Source organism: Pelophylax lessonae (assembly GCF_965119305.1).
Source record: "Pelophylax lessonae genome assembly, chromosome: 6".
In the NCBI taxonomy this organism is placed as follows: Eukaryota; Metazoa; Chordata; class Amphibia; order Anura; family Ranidae; genus Pelophylax; species Pelophylax lessonae.
The window spans coordinates 65,554,593-65,582,382 of NC_138773.1; the positions used below are offsets into that span (position 1 = coordinate 65,554,593).

At 46.0% G+C, this 27,790-nt stretch overlaps 1 protein-coding gene across 2 annotated transcripts in view; it reads left to right on the plus strand.

Annotated features, from left to right (window-relative positions):
* The first annotated feature begins 3,901 nt into the window (after nucleotides 1–3,901).
* The window catches only part of LCMT1 (leucine carboxyl methyltransferase 1), a 75,594-nt gene continuing 51,705 nt past the window's right edge, over nucleotides 3,902–27,790 (plus strand). Inside the window, exons 1-2 of one of the 2 annotated variants that reach the window (XM_082260975.1) lie at nucleotides 3,902–3,976; nucleotides 7,972–8,063. In XM_082260975.1, coding sequence (XP_082117101.1) covers nucleotides 3,906–3,976; nucleotides 7,972–8,063 — 163 coding nt within the window. In that variant the 5' untranslated portion in view covers nucleotides 3,902–3,905. Of the gene's footprint in view, nucleotides 3,977–7,971; nucleotides 8,064–23,813; nucleotides 23,941–26,932; nucleotides 27,025–27,790 lie in introns of those variants that run through there. The other variant, XM_082260974.1, reaches the window with a different exon arrangement.

Consider the following 27,790-nt stretch of genomic DNA (forward strand, 5'->3'; position numbering starts at 1 on the left):
TTTTTTAATCTCCTGGTAATCAGCAAGAAAAAAACTGATGTTTTTTCTTTGTTGGCTTTTTTTAATTCTGGCTGTACACTCAGTATACAGATGCAATACACTTAGAGAATGGATTTTTTTTTTTTTTTTTTTAATTTTCTTGTACTCAGCAAAAAATAACTGACATTTTGTTATAAATGAACCTGTCCTGGTTTGTTAGCTTTGTAAATTCTGCCTGTACAATTCGTATACAGATCTTATACAATAACAGCATTTTTTTTTTTTTAAATCTCCTTGTACTCAGCAAAAAATAACTGACATTTTGTTATAAATGAACCTGTCCTGGTTTGTTAGCTTTGTAAATTCTGCCTGTACACTCCGTATACAGATCCTATACAATAACAGCATTTTTTTTTTAATCTCCTTGTGCTCAGTAAAAAATAACTGACATTTTTTCTCAAAGGGACCCTGTCTTGGTTTGTTAGCTTTGTGAATTCTGCCTGAATGTGACCCGTCATACATGAGAACAAAGGATACCATGAAAGGGTTTCAGCCGCCATGTATCTATAAATATCCACAATACTTACCCATAGAGTCTTCTGTATGATTCGGTCCAAATCCGTAAAAACATCCAGCAGCCGCTCTAATGCAGCCGCGTAGGAAAGCCCGAAAACTCTTCAGTTTTGTGGGCATCTTGGTTGGGGGATCTGCCAGCTGTTCAATGATCTCCCCTTCCATATGTGTCTGTATATCATTGGTGTTTATATGATAAACAGGTCGTTTGCGCTGAAATAACTTCATTATGTAGAATAATGAACGCTCTGAGGGTGTCACAATGAAATCGCAAAGAAATCAATGTGAAGGAAATTGCTAGAATGGAATCGCAATAACAACCGCCAGAGTAGAAACAGGTCTGTACAGGTACAGTGAGCGCTCTGTTTCTGCCAGGATCTTTCCCGCCGCCTCCTTATATAGGCTCCTCCCAGCCATGGCTCCTCCCAGCCATGGCTCCTCCCAGCCATGGCTCCGCCCAGCCATGACTCAGCAAAAAATAACTGACTTTTTTTTTTCTTAAAGGGACCCTGTCCTTGTTTGTGAGCTTTGTGAGTTCTGCCTGTACACTCAGTATACAGATCCAATACGCTAGTAGAAGTTCGGTTTTTTTTTGTTTTTTTTTATCTCCTGGTACTCAGCAAGGAAAAAACTGATGTTTTTTCTCTGTTAGCTTTTTTAATTCTGGCTGTAAACTCAGTATACAGATGCAATACACTTTTTTTTTAAATTCTTCTTATACTCAGAAAAAAATAACTGACATTTTTTTCTTAACCACTTCCGGATCGCCTGCCGTGTATTTACGTCGCTACTTTGCTGTTAAATACCGGCGTTTAGGCAGCAGATAACTGCCATAGCCCTGGTGTTTTTTTACACAGCAGGCAGTCTGCATTAACATAAAGGTGGTCCCAGCTGCGGATTCACCACAGGATCACTTTTATGGGACGCAGGAGAGGTGCCCACCCCCCTCCCGCCGCTTCCCGGTTTACTCGATGCCCTTGGAGGACCAGAGCGACGTCAAACATCACTTCCACCCATTGTCTTTAAAGGACCAATTTTTTTTTGGAAAAAAAAAAAAAGACTTTTTTGTTTATACTGCTTTTAAGTGTAAATGTTAGATCTGAGGTCTTTATGACCCCAGATCTCACATTAAAGAGGACCTGTCCTGCTTATTTCTATTACAAGGGATGCTTACATTCCTTGGAGTAGGAATAAAAGTGATCAGAACTTCTTTTTTAAAGGGACAGTGTAAAAATAAAAAGTAAAAAAAAAAAAATTATAAAGCGCCCTGCCCCTCCGAGCTTGCGTGCAGAAGAGAACGCATACACAAGTTGCCCCCCCGCATATGTAAACGGTGTTCAAACCACACATGTGAGGTATCGCCGCGATCATTAGAGTGAGAGCAATATTCTGGTACTGGACCTCCTCCCTAACTCTAAACTGGTAACCTGTAAAAAATTTTAAAACGTCGCCATTGGAGAGTTTTAGATTCCAAAGTTTGTCACCATTCCACAAACATGCGCAATTTGAAAGCATGACATGTTAGGTATCAATTTACTCGGCGTAATATTATCTTTCACTTTATAGAAAAAAATTGGGCTAACTTTACTGTTTTCTTATTTTTTAATTAAAAAAAGTGTATTTTTTTTTTTTCAAAAAAATTGCGCTTTTAAGACCGTTGGGCAAATACAGTGTGATAAAGTATTGCAATGATCTCCATTTTATTCTTTAGGGTCTCTACTTAAAAAATATATATACACATATATATATATATATATATATATATATATATAAAATGTTTGGGGGGTTCTAAGTAATTTTCTAGCAAAAAATACTGATTTTAAAACTTGTAAACAATTGTCAGAAATAGGCCTTTTCCTTAAGGGGGTAAAGGGACCCTGTCCTGGTTTGTTAGCTTTGTGAATTCTGGCTGTACTCTCAGTATACAGATCTATTATGGTAGCAGAAGATTTTTTTTGTTTTAATTAACTGCTTAAGGACCGCCCCACCTACATATACTGCAGCAGGGCGGCCCTTATGTGCGAAATCACATACCTGTACGTGATTTTTTTCTTCAGTTCTGGGACGCATGCGTGCTGCTGGAGCCCCGCTCCTGCTGTGATTGAAAACAGCGGGAGCCAATCAGTGGGTCCGGTGGACCTGATGACCATCAGAAACCCGGCGATCGTTCCAAGAGGGGCAGAACGTCAGTCTTCCTATGTAAACAAGGCAGATCGCCATTCTGCTAGTAAGGAAGACAGAGATTTGTGTTTCTGCTTTCTGTACATTAAAGAGGTAAAATAAGAGAAAAACAAAATTTAAAGCGCCCCGTCCCTCCAAGCTCGCGCACAGAAGCGAATGCATACACAAGTCACGCCCACATATGTAAATGGTGTTCTAACCACATGTGAGGTATCGCCGCTATCATTCGAGCGAGAGAAATAATTCTAGCCCTAGAACTCCTCTGTACCTCTAAACCTGTAAGAATTTTTAAAGCATCGCCTATGGAGATTTTTAGGTACCAATGTTTGTCGCCATTCCACGAGCGTGCGCAAATTTGAAGCATGATATGTTGGGTATCTATTTACTCGGCGTAACATTATCTTTCACATTAAAGAGAAAAATTGGGCTAAGTTTACTGTTCATTTTTTTTAAATGCAGTGAAATGTATTTTTTCCAAAATATATGTGTTTGAAAGACTGCTGCGCAAATACCGCATGACAAGAAATATTGCAATGACCGCCATTTTATTCTCCAGAGTCTTTGCCAAAAATATATATATAATGTTTGGGGGTTCTAGGTCATTTTCAAGCAAAGAATACTGATAATAACTTGTAAACAAGTGTCAGAAATAGGCCTGGTCCTTAAGTGGTTAAAACAACGCAGTGGCGTATCACATAAAATGGCGTGGTCAGGAAGGGGGAGAACCTTCCGGAGATGAAGTGACAGTTTTTATTTTATAAGGACAATATATGGAAACGGTGCAGGGCAGTATAAACTAGCAGGACAGTAAGTAGTGTCATGTTAGTGCAGTGAGCAGTACACCACCTGACATTGTGCGAGTTTTCTTCTCTTTATTAATATCAATTGGTGTCCTTTTTTTTTTTTTTTTTAACGTTTATTATTACTTAACTAACAGCTCCACAGAATGTGACTGCATTTTTGCTTTCCCTCACTAAATATGGCTGCCGCCATCACTGCCCTCTAGGCTGCATATCCAATATCATTGCATGACATGAGGTGAACACGGGTGTGGTGGAAGACGAGACCAATGGGAGCGCTCGCTATGGAAATCAGCCTGCCAATGGCGTGTGAGGCTGTAGAAGATCACCAAGGTGCGGAGTGTTGTGGTGAGAGGCGGTGGCTGAGTAGACATGTCCGGGGATTGTGACACCACGGATGAGGCTGTGAGGGGCACCTGTGATGACGCCTCTATATGTAAGAGGTGAGGAGGGACGGCAGGAGCAGCTCACATACAGGAACACCTCCTATTTATATATAGAAATGTTTTCAAATTACCACAACTTTACTGACAAGCAAGGCTTTACACACACACAGGCCCCACAAAGGGGGCACTTGGCAAAAGCATTTAAATTGATTAAACCTGATTGGTTGGCAGGCCACCACCTGACACATCCATAGATATACTGCCATTCAGTGGGCACCACATTACCTTACACTGGCCTATTCATTACAATGGCAGGAAGGGACAGCAGTGTGGGGCAATGGAGGACAAAACAACTATGGCGCCGGATTAATTCCTGCACCCGCCGCCCTATGTATGAGGCCTTCAGGTGCCCTTTTTTAGGGCCAAGCAGCTAAGGGGTCATTTAAAGTGCTTGTAAAACCTTAAACCCTTCTGTGCTGCACCTCCCCCCCCAGAACCCCCCTTTTAATTACCTGAACCCGATCCGATCCAGCAATGTGCACGAGCGCAGTGACTCCCGCCGCTGTCTCTCTCCTCATTGGACAGATTAATAGCAGCAGGAGGCATTGGCTCCCACTGCCGTCAATCAAAACTGGTGACAGGGCGGGGCCGAGTCCTGCCATCTGTGTCATTGTACGCAGAGGGACTCGGGAGCGAGCACATATAAGTGCACCCAGGGAAAGCAGCTTTCCATGGGGACACCCAATAAAGAGGGGGGCCTGGAGCTCTGGTGGGGGACCCCAGAAGAGGAGGATTGGGGCTGCTCTGTGCAAAACTATTACACAGAGCAGGCAAGTATGACATGTTTGTGTTTTTTTTTTTAATCAAACATTTACAAAGACTATAAAGCTAAACCTCCAGCCTTCCCTTCAGTGCTGCACAGTTGTACGGCTCCTCTCCTGGACTGAAATGGGTCTGTGAGCTTGTTACAATGTGTATTGGAAGTTATATAGAGCCTGCTTTATTTCCTGGATGGCGGACATCCAGCAATATCTAGCCCTTTCCTCCTCAGCCTGACTGTCTTTTGCCCGCCCCCTTTTATTCATTTGATGTCAGTTATGGATGCAGAGCCTCACATGTGGGTGTTACCTAGGGGGGGTTTGTATGCAAATATATCCCACCTAGGAACGCCCACCCCTCCAGACTGACACCCTCCAATCAAGAGTCTTTATATTTGCAGAACTCCTCCCAAGAGCCAGCCCACTGCTTTCATCAGGGCTGAGGGTTCCTAAGAGGAGTACTGAGGCGGGGGGGGGGGATGTGATATTTTATGTACAGCACCCTGCCAGCCCCCCCATGATGATCCCGCCTGCATGGTATAGAAAAGATGTTTGCTAAATGCACTTCACATCCATGCGTCCTATGAGCACCTACCTGCATTTTACAGGGGTGGTTCACCTTTATAATAAAGATTACACAGCAGTCTAGGAGCCCCAGAGGGTTAGAAATGATTGTGCAGTGCAGAGAGATTCAGCTTCCCTCACACTACATACCTGGAGAGCAGGCCTTCTCGTCCAACATCAGTGCCTGACCTCACAAATGCAATTCTGGAAGAAAGGTCAAACATTCCCATAGACACTCCTAAACCTTGCGGACAGCCTTCCCAGAAGAGTTGAAGCTGTTATAGCTGCAAAGTGTAGGCAAACTCAAAATTTAACCCTATGGACTAAGACTGGGATGCCGTTAAAGTTCATGAGGGTGTAAAGTCAGGTGTCCCAATACTTTTAAAAATATAGTGTGTTTTATCTAAGGGAAATACCCAAAGGGGTACTTGAAGAATGAAGTTGGGAAACGCTGTTGAAGGCCAACCAGGTTTTGGAAATATTGCGCTCATTGTGATTGGAGCCATACTGCATTGCAGCCAGAGGGGGGATGGTATGTTTAGCATCTCAGAGAAATTATGTTATCAAGTCACATGACTGGGCCATCGACTGCCAGCAGTCGCCAGGCACCCTCTCCTCCCCCTATGTGAGCGCACCCTCTCCTCCCCCTATGTGAGCGCATCGTCTCCTCCCCCCATGTGAGCGCACCCTCTCCTCCCCCATGTGAGCGCACCCTCTCCTCCCTCATGTGACCGCACCCTCTCCTCCCCCTATGTTAGCGTACCCTTTCCTCCCCCTGTGTGAGCGTATCTTCTCCTCCCCCTATGCGAGCGCACCCTCTCCTCCCCCATGTGAGCGCACCCTTTCCTCCCCCTATGTGAGTGTATCCTCTCCTCCCCCTGTATGATCGCACCCTCTCCTCCCCCTATGTGAGCGCACCCTCTCCTTCCCCTATGTGAGCATACCCTTTCCTCCCCCTGTGTGAGCGCATCTTCTCCTCCCCCTATGTGAGCGCACCCTCTCCTCCCCCTATGTGAGCGCATCGTCTCCTCCCCCCATGTGAGCGCACCCTCTCCTCCCCCATGTGAGCGCACCCTCTCCTCCCTCATGTGACCGCACCCTCTCCTCCCCCTATGTTAGCGTACCCTTTCCTCCCCCTGTGTGAGCGTATCTTCTCCTCCCCCTATGCGAGCGCACCCTCTCCTCCCCCATGTGAGCGCACCCTTTCCTCCCCCTATGTGAGTGTATCCTCTCCTCCCCCTGTGTGATCGCACCCTCTCCTCCCCCTATGTGAGCGCACCCTCTCCTCCCCCTATGTGAGCGCACCCTCTCCTCCCCCTATGTGAGCATACCCTTTCCTCCCCCTGTGTGAGCGCATCTTCTCCTCCCCCTATGTGAGCGCACCCTCTCCTCCCCCATGTGAGCGCACCCTCTCCTCCCTCATGTGACCGCACCCTCTCCTCCCCCTATGTGAGCGCACCCTCTCCTCCCTCATGTGACCGCACCCTCTTCTCCCCCTATGTGAGCATACCCTTTCCTCCCCCTGTGTGAGCGCATCTTCTCCTCCCCCTATGTGAGCATACCCTTTCCTCCCCCTGTGTGAGCGCATCTTCTCCTCCCCCTGTGTGAGCGCATCGTCTCCTCCCCCCATGTGAGCGCACCCTCTCCTCCCCCATGTGAGCGCACCCTCTCCTCCCTCATGTGACCGCACCCTCTCCTCCCCCTATGTTAGCGTACCCTTTCCTCCCCCTGTGTGAGCGTATCTTCTCCTCCCCCTATGTGAGCGCACCCTCTCCTACCCCTATGTGAGCACACCCTCTCCTCCCCCATGTGAGCGCACCCTCTCCTCCCCCTATGTGAGCGCACCCTCTCCTCCCCCTATGTGAGCATACCCTTTCCTCCCCCTGTGTGAGCGCATCTTCTCCTCCCCCTATGTGAGCGCACCCTCTCCTCCCCCATGTGAGCACACCCTCTCCTCCCCCATGTGAGCGCACCCTCTCCTCCCCCTATGTGAGCGCACCCTCTCCTCCCCCTATGTGAGCATACCCTTTCCTCCCCCTGTGTGAGCGCATCTTCTCCTCCCCCTATGTGAGCGCACCCTCTCCTCCCCCTGTGTGAGCGCACCCTCTCCTCCCCCTGTGTGAGCGCACCCTCTCCTCCCCCTATGTGAGCGTACCCTCTCCTCCCCCTGTGTGATCGCATCCTATCCTCCCCCTATGAGAGCGCACCCTTTCCTCCCCCTACGTGAGCGCACCCTCTCCTCCCCCTACGTGAGCGCACCCTCTCCTCCCATTATGTGAGCCCACCCTCTCCTCCCCCTATGTGAGCGCACCCTCTACTCCCCCTGTGTGAGCGCACCCTCTCCTCCCCCTGTGTGAGCGCATCCTCTCCTCCCCCTATGTAAGCGCACCCTCTCCTCCCCCTGTGTGAGCGCACCCTCTCCTCCCCCAATGTGAGCGCACCCTCTCCTCCCCCAATGTGAGCGCAACCACTCCTCCCCCTGTGTGAGCGCACCCTCTCCTCCCCCTGTGTGAGCGCACCCTCTCCTCCCCCTATGTGAGTGCACCCTCTCCTCCCCCTATGTGAGCGCACCCTCTACTCCCCCTATGTGAGCGCACCCTCTCCTCCCCCAATGTGAGCGCACCCTCTCCTCCCCCAATGTGAGCGCTCCCTCTCCTCCCCCAATGTGAGCGCAACAGTGAGTGTTGGGTATTGGAAAGATCCCTACATTCAGTATTTCGTCAGGCAGGCCAGAGAGCGCAAGGCGCCTGAGATCAACAGAGGCAAGTCTACGGGAACAGATTAAAAAGAAGCCAATTTTGTGTCTGATTTATCTGTTTTATCATGCACTAGGGGAGATTTACTAAAACTGGTGTACACAGAATCTGGTAAAGCTGTGCATAATAACCAATCAGCTTCTACTGTATTTTCATAGCGAAGTTGAACGAGGTGAAGTTAGAAGCTGATTGGTTACAATGCAGAGCTGCACCAGATTCTGTGTACACCAGTTTTAGCAAATCTCTACCTTTGTCTTGACGCTAAACTCCAGCTTTTAGTGAAGTTTAAATAGTTTTGTTTGGACTAAGCTGGTCCAAATGAACTATTACCTTCAGTAACAGATGCAGCGGCTGTGAACTCTGTACACTGTATCTAGCCTCAGTTCCATACAGTATACAGCTCTGTGTTCTGTCAGTGGGATGGGGATTTACCGTCCCGCTCCTGGAACAAAATTGAGTCGGGTTGAGCGCTACTCAGCTATTCAAAGGGAGCTTTGTGTTTTCTGAATGAATACAAACCTTTCTCTGATTGGCTGAGGCATGCAGATGATGTCACAATCTCTGACTCAGCCAGTCATTCATAGAATGCAAAGCTGCTTTTGAATGGCCGAGCAGCACTCATTTTTTTCTGGAAGTGGGGCAGGAAGTTCACATCCCACTGCCAGAACACAGCACTATATACTGTATATAGATGAAGCCACATACAGTTTATACAGTGCACACAGCCGCTGCATCTTGATGAATGAATAGTTTGTTTCGACTAGTTTGGTCCAAATGAACTATTTGAACTTCATTGAAATAAAGAATGAGTGAGACACACACACTCTAAAGCATGCTATTGCCACATCCCTACTATGCACGAGAAAAAGTGGGGGGGAGGGGAAAATGAGAGAACCCCACAAGTTAGTGGGGTCTCTCAACCCCTCAAATCTATTGGGACTTTGTAGGCAACTAGCAATTGCTGATCTCAGTGGGAAGAAATGTAACAATCATTTGATAAAAAATTTCATTTTAATTAACACAGACATACAAAGATACAACAGTAGACATGTGTTTAATAAAACATAGTAAATACATGCACAATCGTAGGACAAACTCCTACACCACTGGAACCCCAATGCCTCTGAAACCAAGGCGATTCATATAAATACATAATGGGTGATGATAAATCATGATGAAAATATTATTATTAATATAAAATGTAGGGTTCACTTGTGGTAGATATGGAATCGCGACGCGTTTCGCTTAGTCGCTTCCTCAGGCGATTCCTAAAGAGTTGTCTAAAAAACGATCATTTTTAGTTACCCACTTAATCAGAATAAGGTGTCCAGTTTGAATGCACGCATGTCTCGTATTGCTCCACCACTATGTCTTTTATTGAGCCCCCAAAAGAAAGCTGATGATCACAAACCTGGTCATAGGAATCATCCACTTATTATAGAGGGGTCGGATTATCCACGGCTCCCTTCACTTTTAAGCAAATGCTCAGGAAACATGAAAAAGAAAAACCCCCGGTCCTGTGTGGAAATACCGTGAGCCTCTCCTTGGGAAGCTCGCCCTGTCTCTGACCATTGAAAGCTGAAAATCAGCTTTAAAGATGAAGGATTGATAAAAACGTGTTTTTGCTATTTTGTCCCCTATGAGTAGTAGTAGTAGACATGTTGCTAGGTGCTTCCTAAGTGTAGCTATGAGGTCAGACTGGGCGCCCCCCACCCCATTTTCTGTGTCATCCCCCTCAGCAAGGATGCTGCTGCGGGGGCTTCGTTCTAAGGTAAGTATTTCTTAATGTGCTAGTATTCGATGCGTACTAGCACATTATGCCATTGTCTTGCAGGGTTTTTTTTTTCTTGTTTTAGGGTATACAACCGCTTTATTTAAGTGTTTATATTTCCATTGACATGAAAATGTAATTATCCTTTTATCGACAGAGGTAGGGGAGGGATTATGGTGAGGCTCAGTTTTGAAGATAAAAAGTGGCAAGGTAGCTGGCAATACTCATCCATGTATAATTGTTTTTTTGTTTATTGGCTCCTTCATTGTTTAAAAGTTACCACTTTGTGATATGTTACTGAGCAACTGAAGCTTTAGTGAGATAAAAAAAATGAATGACACAACAGGGGACTGTGAACAGATTTGTTACATGCTCTCCATAAATGGCCAGAGAGTTTGTTTGCTGATAAATCCGGAGAATGAAGGCCGGGAGGCAATGAAGACACCAGTGGGGTGATAATACAATAAATATTTTTTTCATAATTTGGACATCGAATGTCTGTATAAACCTGATTTACTAATCCTGGAAATAAGTGAAGCCAGTCAGTTACCTGCTGTCCAGCAAACACTGCAGCTGTGCTAAAGTTAGAAATGTCACTTATTTTACCTTAGGTGAAAAGGTAAAGAAGGGCGCTGTTTAAATATTACCTAGATACGTGATATAATTAAAAAGTTTGCAATAATCAGAGTAATAAAACTCAATCTAAAAAAGTGTGCATCAAAAATATTCAACATAAGTGACGTTAATATTAGAAACTCAAAAGTGTTGAAATATATGTATGTGGACTTCTTTTGAGTTTCTATTAACGTCACTTATGTTGAATATTTTTGCCGCACACTTTTGTAGATTGAGTTTTATTACTCTGATTATTGCAAACTTTTTAATTAAAGTATATCATATTTCTAGGTAATATTTAAACAGCGCCCTTCTTTACCTTTTCACCTATTCATGCATGTGTTTATCACATTTAAAGGGGCAGCAGTTTACAACTCAAGTTTTAAGTAGTTGGGAACCCTCACACAGTTTATACTTATTTTACCTTCATCTGCATTCTTTGTGCCAGCATCCAGAGAATGGAGATGAAGGTAAAATAATTTTTTGTCAGACACACAGAGGCACATATATATATATATATATATATATATATATATATATTAGGGATGCACCGAAATGAAAATTCTGGGCCGAAACCGAAAATGCAGGATGCCCTTGGCCGAAAACCGAAACCGAAAATGACTTTTCCCCCTAATTTTTTTTAAAATAGATAGAACAGGGGGCATACACCAAAAACAGGTAGTGATGTACACCTGTCTCTGCCACCCTGTCACAGTATATGTACTGTGATGGGTTGGCAAGAGGTTCATTTAATTACCAATGGTATTTGTATTATGCAGCATGAGGGGGTTAATGTATTGCCACTGCTGGTCACTGATGCATTAGTGACCGACAAGTGGCAGTTAATTAACCCCTTTGTGCTGCATTAGTGCAACCAGTATCAGTGTTAATTAACACTGGTTGCACTGATACTGGTTGCACTAATGCAGCACAAAGGGGTTAATTAACTGCCACTTGTCGGTCACTAATGCATCAGTGACCAGCAGTGGCAATACATTAACCCCCTCATGCTGCATAATACTAATACCATTGGTAAGCTGCCTCAGCTTCCCCACCCCCCCCCACCGCCTCAGCGTCCCCCTTGGCAGTACTACCTCCCCCCCCCTCTCTGCCTCAGCGTCCCTCCCCATCCCAACGATTCAATCTCCTTACTCTCACTCTGCTGAGTGCTCCTCTGGTGTCCTTCATTCAAAAGACGCGCCTCTGGCCGGCGGCCCGCCTCCCGGTGATGTCACTACTACTACGATCTGTGTATGAAGGAACTGACACACCGGGCGGGAGGGCGGGCGGGCGAGCGGCCGCTAATAGCTGTAACTATGTAAGCGCTTCACTTCCCTGTCAGAGGAGATAACCCCGCATGACAGGGAAGTGAAGCGCTTAGATAGTTATAGTTATTAGCGGCTGCTCGCCCGCCCTCCCGCCCGGTGTCAGGTCAGTTCATTCATACACACAGTCCCGCTGACAGGGAAGTGAAGTGAAGGCTCACATAGTTACAGCTATTAGCGGCCGCTCGCCCGCCCTCCCGCCCGGTCTGTCACTTCATTCATATGCAGATCGTAGTAGTAGGGACATCATTGAGAGGCAGGCGGCCGGCCAGAGGCGGGACTTTTCAAACCTGCGCTGCGCCCTCCTCCTTTCTGACGGCGGCCATTAATTTCGGTATTTTTAACCCATTATCGGCCGAAATGGGATAGGCTCATTTTCGGCCGATAATTTCGGTGCATCCCTAATATATATATATATATATACACACACATGTATCCAAAGCATCTAGGTGCTCTCTGGATTCTCAGAAGGCAGAGGACACCTCACTAGGTTGCTAGCCTGTGCTGCGCACATTCCCCTCTTGCAACATCCTGTATGACCAATTCAATTAAGGCTTTAAAATGAGCATTGAAGCTGAATTGTGGTTGTGAGATTTGTTGCTTTTTTTGTATGTATATATATATATATATATATATATATATATATATATATATATATATATATATATACCCGTAAGGCACAGCAAGGAGATTATATTGTGTTTTTTTTTTTTTAATTCTTCTCCTGCAGGGATCCCCATGTCACCAGGCTATTGATAAAATGACTACAGTGACCGAATGTGCTACAGCTGTGGCTTCATGGAACACTAATGGACTGAGCAGGGGGGGGCATCTATAGAGAAAAAAAGAACTGATCAGGGCATCAGTGCTCCTTGTACCCATCTCTAGGTTTAACCTTCCATTTTGACTGAAGTTTATCCTAATCAAGGTCTTAGTAACAGGTAGCTCTGCACTGTTTTCACATAAATATCCAGTTTTATCACTAGGTGGCACTACAGTTCCTGTTCTGTAGTTCTCAGTATGCTTGTGAAGGTGAACTGTAAGCATCTGAATGAATCTTTATTGATTTTATTTCTGATGCTTTTGCTGTTTCTTTGGCTCCTTTTACACAAACGATCCGATCAGATCCGCCTGTCAGTTTTTTAGGTGAATCTGATCGGATCCTCCATGCATCCCTATGGGGCAGCGGATGTCAGCAGAGACATGTCCGCTGACACCCGCTGCCATTCGCATCCGATCCTGTCCGTGAGATCCGGACGGATGGAAACCCTATTTTCCATCCGTCCAGGGGATCGGATGAGAGCGGACAGGCGGTCCGCTCTTATCCGATTCCCCATAGAGAGCAGCGGGGCTCTGACTTCTCCCTCTCCGCACACAGAGCGGAGACGGAGCTGTCATCCACCTGCTCAGCGGGGATCGGCAGACCGATATCCGCTGAGCAGAGAACGGTCCGCACCGGACAACGGAGCGTGTGAAAGGAGCCTTAGAATACTGTGCCCAACTACAGGGGGTCTTTTAACTACTCAGTGCCTTTCTGAAGAGGACTGAATGTAATTGCCAAGTCATTAACCTTGGGGCTGGGCTGGACGCAACTTTCTGGAGGTAATTGAAGGCATTACAATTACATTTAAAGTAAACGTTTACCAGTATTGTGCATTATATTTAAAATGATCATATCCATGAAAAAAAAAGTCTCAGCTTTTAGTACTACTTTAATATAAAAGATTTATATCTACCTTCCACCCTTTATATGGCTTGTTGTCTGACTCCTAGTTAAAAAGCCCATATATCCTACTTCTGGGTGTATTTATTATTTATATGATATAAGTGCGGTAATTTATATTATTACTTTCACTGTTTCACAGTATAAATGAACCCCTTATAGTAGTGATTATCTGCTCTTTTTTTTTTTTTTTTTTACTAAAAAGGGCTAATTTTATTTATTTTTTTTAAACCCCATTATGACAGGTGATACGAAAAAAAGCATGCTGCACGCTGCTGCTACTAAACGTCCTAGGCCTGCTTTTTGCAGAAATGCACTACAGTTCATTTACCATGGTTTCCTTTAGGACACCTTCACATCTATGCTTTTTTTAGCCACTGCATATTTGGAAAGGGTCAATGGCTTTTTTCAACCCAAAACAGTGCTTTTTTGGTTCAATAGACTTCAAATGAAAAGCTGCAAAAAAGCATGTAGTGCATTTTTGCCACGATTTGCGTTTTTTAATCTGGCCAACAACAAATTGGCAAAAAAAAAAAAAAAACATAAAAAATGCAAATTGTGTGTGCAAAACCGCAAAAAGCACTGCAGAAACAGATCAAAAGCAAATTGCATAGGTGTGAACCGAGCCTTATGCTGGTCATACAGGTATAGATTTTCAGACAAGAATATTCATACGAAAAATCTTTGTGCATCCTTCCAATTTCCCCCCTCACTGTGATCAAAAATGAAGGTCGATTTGACCCCACTAACGATTAGAAAATCGAACGAACGTTCTTAACCACTTGCCGACCGCTCACTGTGCCTCTACTGCGGCACAGTGGCTCGTTATCGTCCAGCAATGTAGACCTACGTCGCTGGACTCTTCCCCCTGTAGGCGGCGCACGAGGCGCGCTCCCGCTGTTTTCATTCACAGCGGGAGTCGCCGCTCTTCCCCGATCGTCGGGGAATCTAGTTTGGAGATCCGCCCGCCTGTGTAAACAGAGCGGGCGGATCTCCTCAGTGACAGGGAGTGACAGATTGGAGTGTTCAGCATAGCTGAACATCCGATCTGTCCCTCACTCACTCAGTCACCTCCCCCCCCACACGTCAGTAAGCACCAGGCATACATTAACCCCTCCCTCTCCAATAAAATTAACCCCTTCCCTGCCAGTGTCATTTTTTACAGTAACAGTGCATATATATAGCACTGATTACTGCAGTAATGTCACTGGTAACCCCAAAAGTGTCAAAAATGTCAGTCAAGGGTCCGATCTGTCCGCCGCAATGTCGCAGTCCCGCAAAAAAAAAATCGCAGATCGCCACCATTACGCGTTAAAAAAAAAAACACCAAAAATGACAGAAATCTTTCCCTTAGTTAGTAAACGCAATAACTTTTGTGCAAACCAATCAAAATACGCTTATTGTGATTTTTTTTACCAAACATAGGTAGCATAAAACAAATTGGCCAAAAATTAAAAAAAAATTTGATTTTTACATATTTTTGGGGAGGAATTTCATATAAAAAAATGTTAAAAAGATTGTTATTTTTTCAAAATAAACGCTATTTTTTTGTTTATAGCGCAAAAAGTAAAAATCACACAGGTGATCAAATACCACCAAAAGAAAGCTCTGTTTGTGGGAAAGAAAGGACGTAAATTTCGTTTGGGTACGGCGTCGCACGACCGCGCAATTGTCATTTAAATGGGCACAGTGCCGAATCGCAAAAAGTGGCCTGGACGTAAGACAGCAAAATCCTCCGGTGGTAAAGTGGTTAAAATGAAAAAAATTTTTTAAGGAAGACCTTGTTTTTGTATGGCCAGCATAAGTGACCGCAAGCCTCAGGTAGCTTTTATCAAGCCACCTGCCTATGACAAGGGAGTCTGTCATACATAATATATTACACTTCTGTCTGAAAAATCGGCTAAACAGTCTTTAATTTTTTTTTTCTTTAAATAAAAAATGTGATCTCTGAGTCTGCCGATATTTACCAGATTCAACCTCTAATAGTATATACAGTATATCTCTTCTGTCTGTTATTCTCAGAGTGGATTAGAGATTTTGCTCCTTAACCATATATCTGGTTATTTATATTTACCACTGCATAAAGATATTTAAGAATAAATTGCCTTTTTTTTTAAACTTTACATATTAACTAAATTATACACCACACTTTTTTAAAGGTTATTATCCGATTAATCGAAACAATAATTGGCCAATTAATCGATTATAAAAATAATCATTAGTTGCAGCCCTAAAGTTCTTACATGTATCCAACCTTTAAAAGCTAGCTGCACCAAACAGAGACAGTCTTAAGCCCCGTACACACGATCAGATTATTGAACGAGGTGGAAAGTGAAGAGGTTATTTTCATACGAATTTTCCCGTTCGACAGAATTCTACTTCAGAAGTGATGTCATGTGCTGGATTGATTTGTATGTGTTATTTCGTCTCTGAGCATGCCTAGTCTTGCTCTTAAAAAATGTTTCCGTCTAAATCTGTACTAATGAGACGAAAATCGGACATTGTTTTGACAGACGACAAAAATTATATTGCCTGCACATCAGGAATTTGTCAGCCGAAAAGTCGGAGTCGACTGTCGAAAGCACCATACTAACAATCCGAAAATCGGCAGATCGGTCGTCGGACGAATTTTCCCTACAGATTTTCTTATCGTGTGTACGGGCCTTAAAGCTTCACTAGAATCTGACGTAAAATTCTTTCCCCATTTCTGCTGTTGTGTATTTGTAATAGGGAAATTTGAGGCTCCCATCCCTGACCTCATTTTCAGTGACCCTGCCCTGGAACAGGCAGGCAGCAGCCAAGTCAGAGGAAAACCAGAACTGCTAATCTGCATACTTATTGCAGGTCAGTGACGAAGGAAGTACTTAAAGTGGTTGTAAATTGACTTAGTGTAATTACTAGAATCACCCGAAAGCTCCACAACATAAAGTGGGTTTTACTGTTTACCTCTGTAATGGGATTGAAAGGCATTGTGATACTTTTACTAAAATGTATATATGTACGGAGGGATTAGTTTATTTTATATATTAATAAAATCACATTGTCATAGGTGTGCACAGCCTATTGCATTACGGTGTGCACCTCAAAACTCAAACACATACATGTGTATATATACTGATGGTGTCAGTAGAGCAGTGGACGCTGTCAGTAGGGCAGAGAGTGGTCACAGGGCAGTGGATGGTGTCAGTAGTTTTTATTTTTTTTATGTTTTACAATTTTATTATTTTTATTTTTTATAAAAATTGTAGGAGTCGTTAAGGGGCTTTCCTGGAATATCAGGGGTTTAAAAAGGGGGAATCTGCGCCACACAGGGTGATTAGGGTGTGCCCAGGCACACCTGGCACACCCTGTGCGCACGCCTATGCACATTGTGGGTATAATGCAATCAGCTGGGCTTCCACTTCCTTCACCCCTAGGTTAGCTGTGTCTTGTGCCACTTTTCTCTCCTATTCCTGTCAACTTGCTACTCTTTGTATCACATTGACAATGATATCTGTGTAAGGTATGGTGAGGCTGCGGATAGAAAGACTGAAAAAGACAGTCCTGGGTAATTCATAAAGGGTGTCTAAGACAGGTTCCAGAATTCTGTCATGCCTCCACACCACAAATATTGATGCTGGGCCAATTTCACGTACCTTTTGGAAATGAGTACATGAATTTAGGGCAAGCACTGATATTTCTTCCTGGTTACACATTCTGGCGTCTTGTCGCTAGATGACTGCATATTTAATGAGCGGGCTTTTGATGGAACTCCAACCCCCGCTGATGAAGTCCCGCCTACGGACATAACACCTACGGGGGGGAGGAGTTATGACGTTAACCGCAGCCACCACGCTCTACACATGATCTGCATGCTGCTTACATTTTGCACTGTGTCAGTGCTACGTCTGTGAGTATTTATGTTTTATCGCTATAAATAAAATCACGTAATCATACAGAGAGCATTAGATCGTTCTTTTTATTTATATGACATCTAATGATCCATAGAAGCTATTCAGGAATTCCCATGTCGGGACCGGATCTACCTGTGGATAGTCTATTGGCTTGGTGACCCCTAGTGGTCGATTAGTGGAGGTGAGAGGCAGTATGTTTCTTGGTGGATGGGCTATAACTTCACGGAGCACCACTGCATGGAGTTTGTATTCATCTGTATTCACACAAGGCTTCCCTCTTTGATCACCAGCCCTTTCATGATTTATGGACTTTATTTATTATGGCTTCCTAATTATATGCATAGTTCATTATTTAGTTACCTTTTCCATGCGCTGCACTACTTTTTCTTGTTGATTATTTTGAGGTTTTTGGTTTAGCCTACAGTGTTCAGCAGCTTTATTATACTTTTTAGGTGTGTTTAGATTAGGGATAGACCGATATGTTTTTTTCAGGGCCGATACCGATATTTTGGTCACAACGTATCGGTATCGGCCGATATTTTGTACATTTAAAGTTTTGAAAAATAAAGACAATTTTTGACACAAATCTGGTACTGAACATGTTAATTTGTGTTTAATGCCTAATGGCTGGCTTGCTGGCACCCTGTGGTGGGTGGCTGGCTGGCAACCTGTGGTGGGTGGCTGGCTTGCTGGCAACCTGTGGTGGATGGGTGGCTGGCACAGGGCCTGTGGGTGGCGGGCTGGCTGGTACAGGGCATGTGGGTGGCTGGCTCGCTGGTATAGTGCCTGTGGCTGGCTGGCTGGTACAGGGCCTGTGGATGTGGGTGGCTGGCACCGGGCTGCTGTGGGTGGGTGTATGGCTGTGATACACTCCTGCGAGACTAGTCCAGACTCCAGACGAGGCTGTCCAAGGTGAGGGAGGCGGCCTAAGAAGACAGAATGACGTCACAAAAATATTGGCCAGTTCTGGGGCCGATACCGATATATCGGGGAAAGTGCATATTGGCCTTGCCGATAATCGGTCTATCCCTAGTTTAGATCGTGCGCTGAATACATTCTTATATTTGTAACCACTGATATTTGTCATGCGGAGGAGCGCTGAGGCCGGCGTATCCCTATAAACCGTGCACATCTGCAATAAAAAAGAGGAATTGGATTTAGCACCTTCACCTACATTTGATCTATTTTTCTTTATACAACATCAAGTTATAGAGAGATAAGCTAAAAACTCCAGTGCGAGGCACAAGAATTAAACCCGACATGCCAGGGACACAGGGGCAGCAATTCAATTGTTATATGTATATTTGAGCACCCTATTTTGGTTACACATCGAAACAGATTCAGCGCCACTCCATATATTTTGATTATGACAGGGACAGCTATTGTCCTTCATATAAAAATGCTAGTTTGCCTGGCACTTACCCAATTCACTGGTTGTGATAGTTTCTCAAAGTCAGAGAGTCAAGAAGCTGCCAACAAGTATTTTCAGCAGTGTGACGATGACCTTTCATAGTTAAATGAGTGGGCCAATCACAAATGAAGTTGCAAATTTGTATCAGGAAGTAATGGTGTCACCTCCCTGGTTGTGTATTGTGGCAGGGGTTTGTAAATCATCAGACCGGCTAAGACAAATGACAAATATATTTGAATACAAAACCAAGGGCTTTGTTAAGTGGCAATGCTGTTGTGAAAGTGTAACTGGATCCCCATCAGTCTGTTTTTATAGGATTGGATGGGATATTGGCGGGTGTAAACAGACACATATCTGTTTACACCTGCCGCTCCATAGAGAAAAATGTAGGTTCCAATCGGGTCCACCTGAAGAACAGCGGACCAGATCGGAATATCTGTGTGAAAGAGGCTTCTGGAATAATGTCTGTCAGCTGGGGGTAGGAAGTAGCTAGGAGTGATGCCGGTCAGCAGAAGGTATGGAGAGGCCTGTGGTATGCATGTGCAGCAATCCACCTTTTATTCAGCGCATCTTTAACATTTTTTTTCCATACCACTTTCTGAGCCAAAGCTCTCCAATCAGTAGGGACCAGGAGCTTTAATGAATGCAGAGATGTAGTAGGCGGTGTATTGCACATCTGCATCAATACTACTGCTTCCACACAGAGAGCAAAGTTATTTCTACAGCATTTTGGCAGGGGACAGGCTTTACTACTCAGGCTGTGACTGATTTTGAAAAAAAAGGGATGTATTTTGGCTCCTGTTGTGAAAAAAAAAAAAAACCTTCACATTTAATGCAATGCTTTGAAAGAACAGATGACAATGCAGGGCAACTCAATGCATGGAATATGGTGTGAATCCAGCTTATTAAGTAGACTCCTTGAACATGAAATTATCTTATTACAAAAACAAAATAAATATTTTCAATATAAAAATCTTTATTAGTTCTACTTGTGACCTGAACATTATACAGTATATACAATCACAGCTCTCTGTGGGATTTATTTCTTCTGGCAGAATTCCCTGTACCCATCTAAGCTGATGTCAGCATAGATCTCCTTCACCATCTTGGACTGGTGCCGGAGACGCTGCCGCGCCTTCTGCTCATCTTCAGACAGGGTGGTGAAGTCTGGAGTAAGATACACCACAGGAACTCATTACCAATCATATAATGAAAGATGTCACCCCATAGAGAACGGTTTGTGCAAGAATGGACTCTCCAACTTAATTTTATAGGTCTGTACACCTGCAGTACCCATTATGAGGGGTTCCCACCATCCCTGTGCTGACTTCCTGGGTCTGTACACCTGCTGTGCCCATTATGGGGGATTCTGACCATCCTTGTGCTGCGTTCCCAGGTCTGTACACCTGCTGTGCCCTTTACAGGGGATTCTGACCATCCGTGTGCTGAGTTCCCGGGTCTGTACACCTGCTGTCCCCATTAGGAGGGGTTCCTACCATCCCTGTACTGAGTTCTTGGGTCTGTACACCTGCTGTCCCCATTAGGAGGGGTTCCTACCATCCCTGTACACCTGCTGTCCCCATTAGGAGGGGTTCCTACCATCCCTGTACTGAGTTCCTGGGTCTGTACACCTGCTGTCCCCATTAGGAGGGGTTCCTACCATCCCTGTACTGAGTTCTTGGGTCTGTACACCTGCTGTGCCCATTATAATCTCTCTCTCTACAGTCACACTATTATTATACATTTATTTAGCTCTGACATATACCACAGTGCTGTACAGAGAAGATACATTAGTCACATATTCCTTGCAGTCAGCAGTCTTAACGGCTCCTTGTAGTGGATGGTGGACCCATCAGGCTGGACCAGTAGCACTGGGTGGGTCCTCAGGTAAGTTGCTCTGCCTGAGCGGCCTATGCATGCTTTGTTTGAGTCATGTACATCAGATGAGGTGTGGAGGAGCCGGCGCGAGGTGGGGGGAAGAACCTCCCGAGAGGCGAGTACTGCACAGAGCTGAAAAGAAACACAGAGGGGTTGTAGCAAATCAGTTGCATTACATGAATACATTTCTGTACTTCTATCTGCCAGAGAACGGTGCTCAATGCTGTGCTGGTCTTCTGGAGAGCCTCCATAGTACCCCAGGGACTGGAGATTCCCAATGCTGATTGGTCAGAACCCAAAGAGAACCTTCCGCATTACTGACAGACCTGAGAGAGAAGAGAGATAAGGGGCAGTCACCAAAATATCACCTTTGGGGGTTCTAGGGACTTCTAGTCCACCATATAGAGAAATCACCGGATGACAGGGGATGACGGGACTTGTAGCCCTCCGTAAAAGAGGATGCTGGGACACGTAGTCCTCCATAATGGGGATGCTGGGACACGTAGTCCTCCATAATGGGGATGCTGGGACACGTAGTCCTCCATAATGGGGATGCTGGGACACGTAGTCCTCCATAATGGGGATGCTGGGACACGTAGTCCTCCATAATGGGGATGCTAAGACACGTAGTCCTCCATAATGGGGATGCTAAGACACGTAGTCCTCCATAATGGGGATGCTAAGACACGTAGTCCTCCATAATGGGGATGCTAAGACATGTAGTCCTCCATAAAGGGAAAGACAGGGATGGCTTGGACATAAAGGAAGGGGGGGGGGGGTGACAGGGGATGCAGGGCCATGTAGTCGTCCATTCATGGGGGGGGGGGGGGGGGGACAGTGTATTTACCTGCTGTACACCCGGAACCCCATCGGGAAGCACACAGTGTTTCTCTACAGAAACATGTCTCTGCCTACAATCCATCCTCCTCCTCTACACACTGTTATATACAGGGGGGTTCTGATGAAAGCTCCACGCCTAGGGCTGCCCGCGAGCATGCGCAATAGAGCCAGTTGTTCTGCCAAAAACTACAACCCAGGGTTGTGACTAGTTCCTATCCAGTAGAAGGACCCTGTACTTTCTCAGGGTAGGAAATAGCTTGCTCAGTGCAAGTGAGCTATTTTCTATCCAGCTAAACTAGACTCATTAGCCCCCTAGTGGTCGGGTCCTGTATAGGGATAGGAGCTATCCAACTCCCACTGAGAGCTAGTTCCCATCCAGCCAAAAAGGACCTTTATGCCTCCAGCCAAGTATGGTTCTTTACAGGGATAGGAACTAGATGGTTCACAGTGAGAGAGATAGTTCCTATCCTGCAAAAGGACCTTTTTCTCCATAGTGGTCAGGTCCTGTTAAAGAATAGGAACTAGCCAGCTCACAGTGAGAAATCTAGTTCCCAGCCAAAGGACCTTAATCCCTCCAGCTAAGAATGGCACTTTACAGGGATAGGAACTCGACTAGTTTTGGTGACTTGGTCCACACTGACGCATCCTCTTTGGAAAAGGGAAACCTCCTTTTCAGGGCTCTGGAAAGAACAAATCCTCCCTTCATCCCCCCTTTTAGACCACTAAGGGGGAATAGCACCATGGAGCAAATGGGAGAAGTAAGGGCACTCACCCCAGGGTTCCTTACCTTAAGCTGGCTGGTGCTGGCTTCAGTGGGAGCAGTTCCTGAGGCCTGTGCCTCCGACATATCTCTGAAGTGGTGACCGCCAAGTGTCTGTAGCTGTCCCCCAGCTTTTGACACGCACCAGCCGATTGTCCGGCCCGCTTTCAATGCTGCGGACGGAATCGGAAGCCGCGGCTGTGTGTGGAAGTGCCCCTGTAACGTTAAAAAACCATACCCCGTGAAGAAACCATACCCTCGTCACTTCCGGTCTGAAACAGCTGAGCAGCGCAGCAGTGCGCATGCTCAGAGCCCCGGATACGCAATTGAACAGGAAAGAATTTGACAAGTGCGCATGCTCGGTGGGCATGAAATTATCACGGCACTGTGTGTAATGTTATACTTGCGGCGGGTACATTAAAACACTTTGGCTGCAACATCAATCATCTCCTGTGCTATCGCTGCAACTTCCCTCATCTCCGGTAATAAAAATAAAAGCGGCGGCGGGTGTATGAGATGTAAATGACGGCGATCTCGGCTCCGTGATCCGCTTTTATATTTATTACCGGAGATGAGGGAAGTGACAGGGGAAGAGCGGAGATGATTTATGTTGCAGAGGAGCTGTTTTAATGTAAGCGCCGCAAGTTTAACTAGCGTGAGAAATCCATACCCTCCGTAGGTGCACCGGAAGTGACGAGGGTATGGTTTTCTCACGGGTATGGTTTTTTCACGGAACACCGCCTCTACCGGAAATGATGTTGCCCGTCATCCAGCCCGGCAGCTCCAAGCTGGCCGTAAGTGTGGGAGGCCTTCTGCACTTCTGTCCTGCTCTCCCCAAGCATGGAGAGCAGCCCCCCCCCCACAGCCAGGATCTCCCCTGAGAGGAGCAGGGGTGACAAAAGATGGCCAAGGTAACTTGGTCCCTTCCTAGTTCTCAGCCGCCATTGAGAGCCTTAGCTCTCCTCCGGAAACACAGCCCCAGCCCCCTGGCCAAACAGCTGCTGGTTCCTGGCGGTGTCTCCCTACTGGAGGAAATACCAAAACTGAATATACAGCTAGAGACATTCCCCCCTCCCCCAATCCAATATACAGCTAGAGACATCCCCCCCCACCCATTATACAGCTAGAGACATTCCCCCCCATCCAATATACAGCTAGAGACATCCCCTATATATATATATATATATATATATATATATATATATATATATATATGAGACAACCTCCCCTCCCTATACAGCTAGAACTAGTCCTATTCCTTGGCAGAGATTCCAGAAGCTCAAGCATAAATAAACGCGAATATACCTGTCTCTCCACATGGGCTGTGATCATTTTCTATCCACTTCCTGTATTTCTCTGTATCATGTGACCAAACAGTCACGTGGTCTGCCGACATCACCAGTGTCCTCCTACTGAGCAGGTTACACAGGAACTAGCCGCTACCCACAACTCAGACACTGGGATAGATAGGTCTGCGCGCTGACCTTCTGTATAAACTTACCTGCGTGCATGCGCAGTATTTCCAGCTCGTCGGGATCTGCGACCGGAAGTGACGTCGTTGGGGGTGTTCGGTAGAACACCTGCAGCTGAGTAGACATGTCCGGGGATAGTGACACCGCGGATGAGGCTGTGAGGGGCACCTGTGATGACGCCTCTATATGTAAGAGGTGAGGAGGGACCGCAGAAGCAGCTCACATACAGGAACACCTCCTATTTATATATAGAAATGTTTTCCACAACTTTACTGACAAGCAAGGCTTTATACACACACAGGCCCCACAAAGGGGGCACTTGGCAAATGCATTTAAATTGATTAATCCTGATTGGTTGGCAGGCCACCACCTGACACATCCATAGATATACTGTATCAGTGGGCACCACATTACCTTGCAGTGGCCCATTCATTTCAATGGCAGGAAGGGACAGCAGTGTGGGGGCAACGGAGGACGAAACAACTATGGTGCTCGGTTTCCTGCACCCGTTGCACTATGTATGAGGCCTTCAGCGGCGGGGTCGTTTAAAATGCTTGTAAAGCCTTAAACCCTTCTGTGCTGCACCCCCCCCCCTTTTCCTTACCTGAACCCGATCCAGCGATGTGCACAAGCACAGTGGCTGACTTCTCATTGGACAGATTGAGAGCAGCAGCAGCCATTGGCTTCTGCTTCTGTCAATCAAAAGCTGTGACACGGGGCGGGGCCGAGTCCCGCCTTCTGTGTCAATGGGCGCAGCGGGACTCGGGAGCGGGCACTCAAAAGTGCACCCAGGGAAAGCGGCTTTCTGTGGTGACACCTGATGAAGAGGGGGCCTAGAGTGCTGCTGGGGGACTCAAGAAGAGGAGGATTGGGGCTGCTCTGTGCAAAACTATTACACAGAGCAGGCAAGTTTTTTTTTTTTTTTTTTTTTAAATTAAACATCAACAACCACTTTAAAGCCAAACCTCCAGCCTTCCCTTCAGTGCTGCACAGTTGTACGGCTCCTCTCCTGGACTGAAATGGGTCTGTGAGCTTGTTACAATGTGTATTGGAAGTTATATAGAGCCTGCTTTATTTCCTGGCTGGCGGATGTCCAGGCATTATCTAGCTCCAACTCTCCCCGGCCTGACTGTCTTTGCCCCGCCCCCTTTCATTTGTTTGATTTCAGTTATGGAGGCAGAGCATCACATGTGGGTGTTACTTAGGGGGGTTTATATGCAAATATATCCCACCTAGGAACGCCCACCCCTCCAGACTAACACCCTCCAATCAAGGTTTTTTTATATTTGCATAACTCCTCCCAAGAGCCAGCCCACTGCTTTCATCAGGGCTGAGGGTTCCTAAGAGGAGTACTGAGGTGGGGGTTGTGATATTTTTAGGAAGCTATGTACCGCTTAAGGTCCATAAAGACATGGATCAGCGAGTTTGGGGTGGAGGAACTTGACTGGCCTGCACAGAGTCCTGACCTCAACCCAATAGAACACCTTTGGGATGAATTAGAGCGGAGACTGCTAGCCAGGCCTTCTCCTCCACATCAGTACCTGACCTCACAAATGCGCTTCTGGAAGAATGGTCAAACATTCCCATAGATAAACTCCTAAACCTTGTAGACAGCCTTCCCAGAAGAGTTGAAGCTGTTATAGCTACAAATGGTGGGCCAACTCAATATTAAACCCTATGGACTAAGACTGGGATGCCATTAAAGTTCATGTGCGTGTAACGGCAGGTGTCCCAATACTTTTGACAATATAGTGTATTTTATCTAAGGAAAATTCCCAAAGCATGGCCTGTTAAGGGTACTTGAAGAATGAAGTTTGGGAAACCCTGTTGTAGGCCAACCAGGTTTTGAAAAGTTAGCGCTCATTGTCATTATTGCCATACTGGATAGAAGCCAGAGGGGGATGGTATGTTTAGCAGCTCAGAGAAGTGATGTCATCAAGTCACATGACTGGCCCATCAACTACCAGCATATAACGCACACCCTCTCTCCTCCCCCTATGTGAGCGCACCCTCTCTCCTCCCCCTATGTGAGCGCACCCTCTCTCCTCCCCCTATGTGAGCGCACCCTCTCTCCTCCCCCTATGTGAGCGCACCCTCTCTCCTCCCCCTATGTGAGCGCACCCTCTCTCCTCCCCCTATGTGAGCGCACCCTCTCTCCTCCCCCTATGTGAGCGCACCCTCTCTTCCCGCCTATGTGAGCGCACCCTCTCTTCCCGCCTATGTGAGCGCACCCTCTCTTCCCGCCTATGTGAGCGCACCCTCCCCCCCCCCCCATGTGGGCGCACCCTCTCCTCCCCCCCTATGTGGGCACACCCTCTCCCCCCCCCCCTATGTGGGCACACCCTCTCCCCCCCCCCCCTATGTGGGCGCACCCTCTCCCCCCCCCCCCCCCCATGTGAGCGCACCCTCTCCTCCCCCCCCCCTATGTGAGCGCACCCTCTCCTCCCCCCCTATGTGAGCGCACCCTCTCCTCCCCCCCTATGTGAGCGCACCCTCTCCTCCCCCCCCTATGTGAGCGCACCCTCTCCTCCCCCCTATGAGAGCGCACCCTCTCCTCCCCCCCCTATGAGAGCGCACCCTCTCCTCCCCCCCTATGTGAGCGCACCCTCTCCTCCCCCCCATGTGAGCGCACCCTTTTCTTCCCCCCATGTGAGCGCACCCTCTCTTCCCCCCCTATGTGATTGCACCCTCTCCTCCCCCCCCCTATGTGAGCGCACTCTCTCTTCCCCCCTATGTGAGTGCACCCTATGCTCTTTAGGCCACTTTTATGATCCCAAGAACAAGTGTGGAGCTGCTGTTTCGCTCATCCATATGTGCAGTGGTTCCTTATACGCTCCTCATTTATCTTTCTGTCAAATACTTTGACTCATATCTTGGCTGCAGTGACATGAGCAGAACTTCCTGCACACTCCCCCCCCCCCCCCCCCCATCTGGGCATGCTGTCACAACATTGTGGGACATGTAGTTTGATCACTGGGCACTGAACTGCAGTGTCAGATACGGTGGACAAATCATAAAATACAACTATGATAAGCATTATATCTGAATAAGGGGGTAAGCCAGTTTTTAATAAAAATGACTTTACACATGCTGATTGGGATCTATTGTAGGTTTCATTGCTGAACAGATTCATTGTAAAGCCACAAAGATGAACTCACCCTTTACATTTGTTTTTCTATCTATGCAGGTTTGCAGTGAGTGTTGGGTATTGGAAAGATCCCTACATTCAGTATTTCGTCAGGCAGGCCAGAGAACGCAAGGCGCCTGAGATCAACAGAGGCAAGTCAATGGGAACAGAACAAAAAGAAGCTGATTTTGTGTCTGATGTATCTGTTTTATCATGCACTAGGGGAGATTTACTAAAACTGGTGCACACAGAATCTGGTAAAGCTGTACACCAGATTCTGTGTACGCCAGTTTTAGAAAATCTCCCCTTTTGCCTTAACCCTGAACTCCAGCTTTTAGTGAAGTTTAAATTAGTTTTCTTTGGACTAAGCTGGTCCAAATGAACCTTCAGTAACAGATGCAGCGGCTGTGAACTCTGTACACTGTATGTAGCCTCAGTTCCATACAGTATACAGCTCTGTGTTCTGTCAGTGGGGTGGGGATTTCCCATCCCACTCCTGGAACAAAATCGAGTTGGGTTGAGCGCTACTCAGCTATTCACAGGGAGCTTTGTGTTTTCTGAATAAATACAAAACTTTCTCTGATTGGTGGAGGCAGAGAGAGAGAGACAATCTGACTCAGCCAATCATTCATAGAATATAAAGCTGCTTTTGAATGGCCGAGCAGCACTCAGGCTAAATACATTTTTTTCTGGAAGTGGGGCAGGAAGTTCACATTCCACTGCCAGAAACAGCACTATATACTGTATATAGATGAAGCCACATACAGTTTATACAGTGCACACAGCCGCTGCATCTTTTCGTGAAGTGAATAGTTTGTTTTGACCAGTTTAGTCCAAATTAGCTATTTAAAATTTATTGAAAGGTGAAGATCAGCCTTTTAGATGAAGTATTGATAAAAAAAAAAAACATGTTTTTGC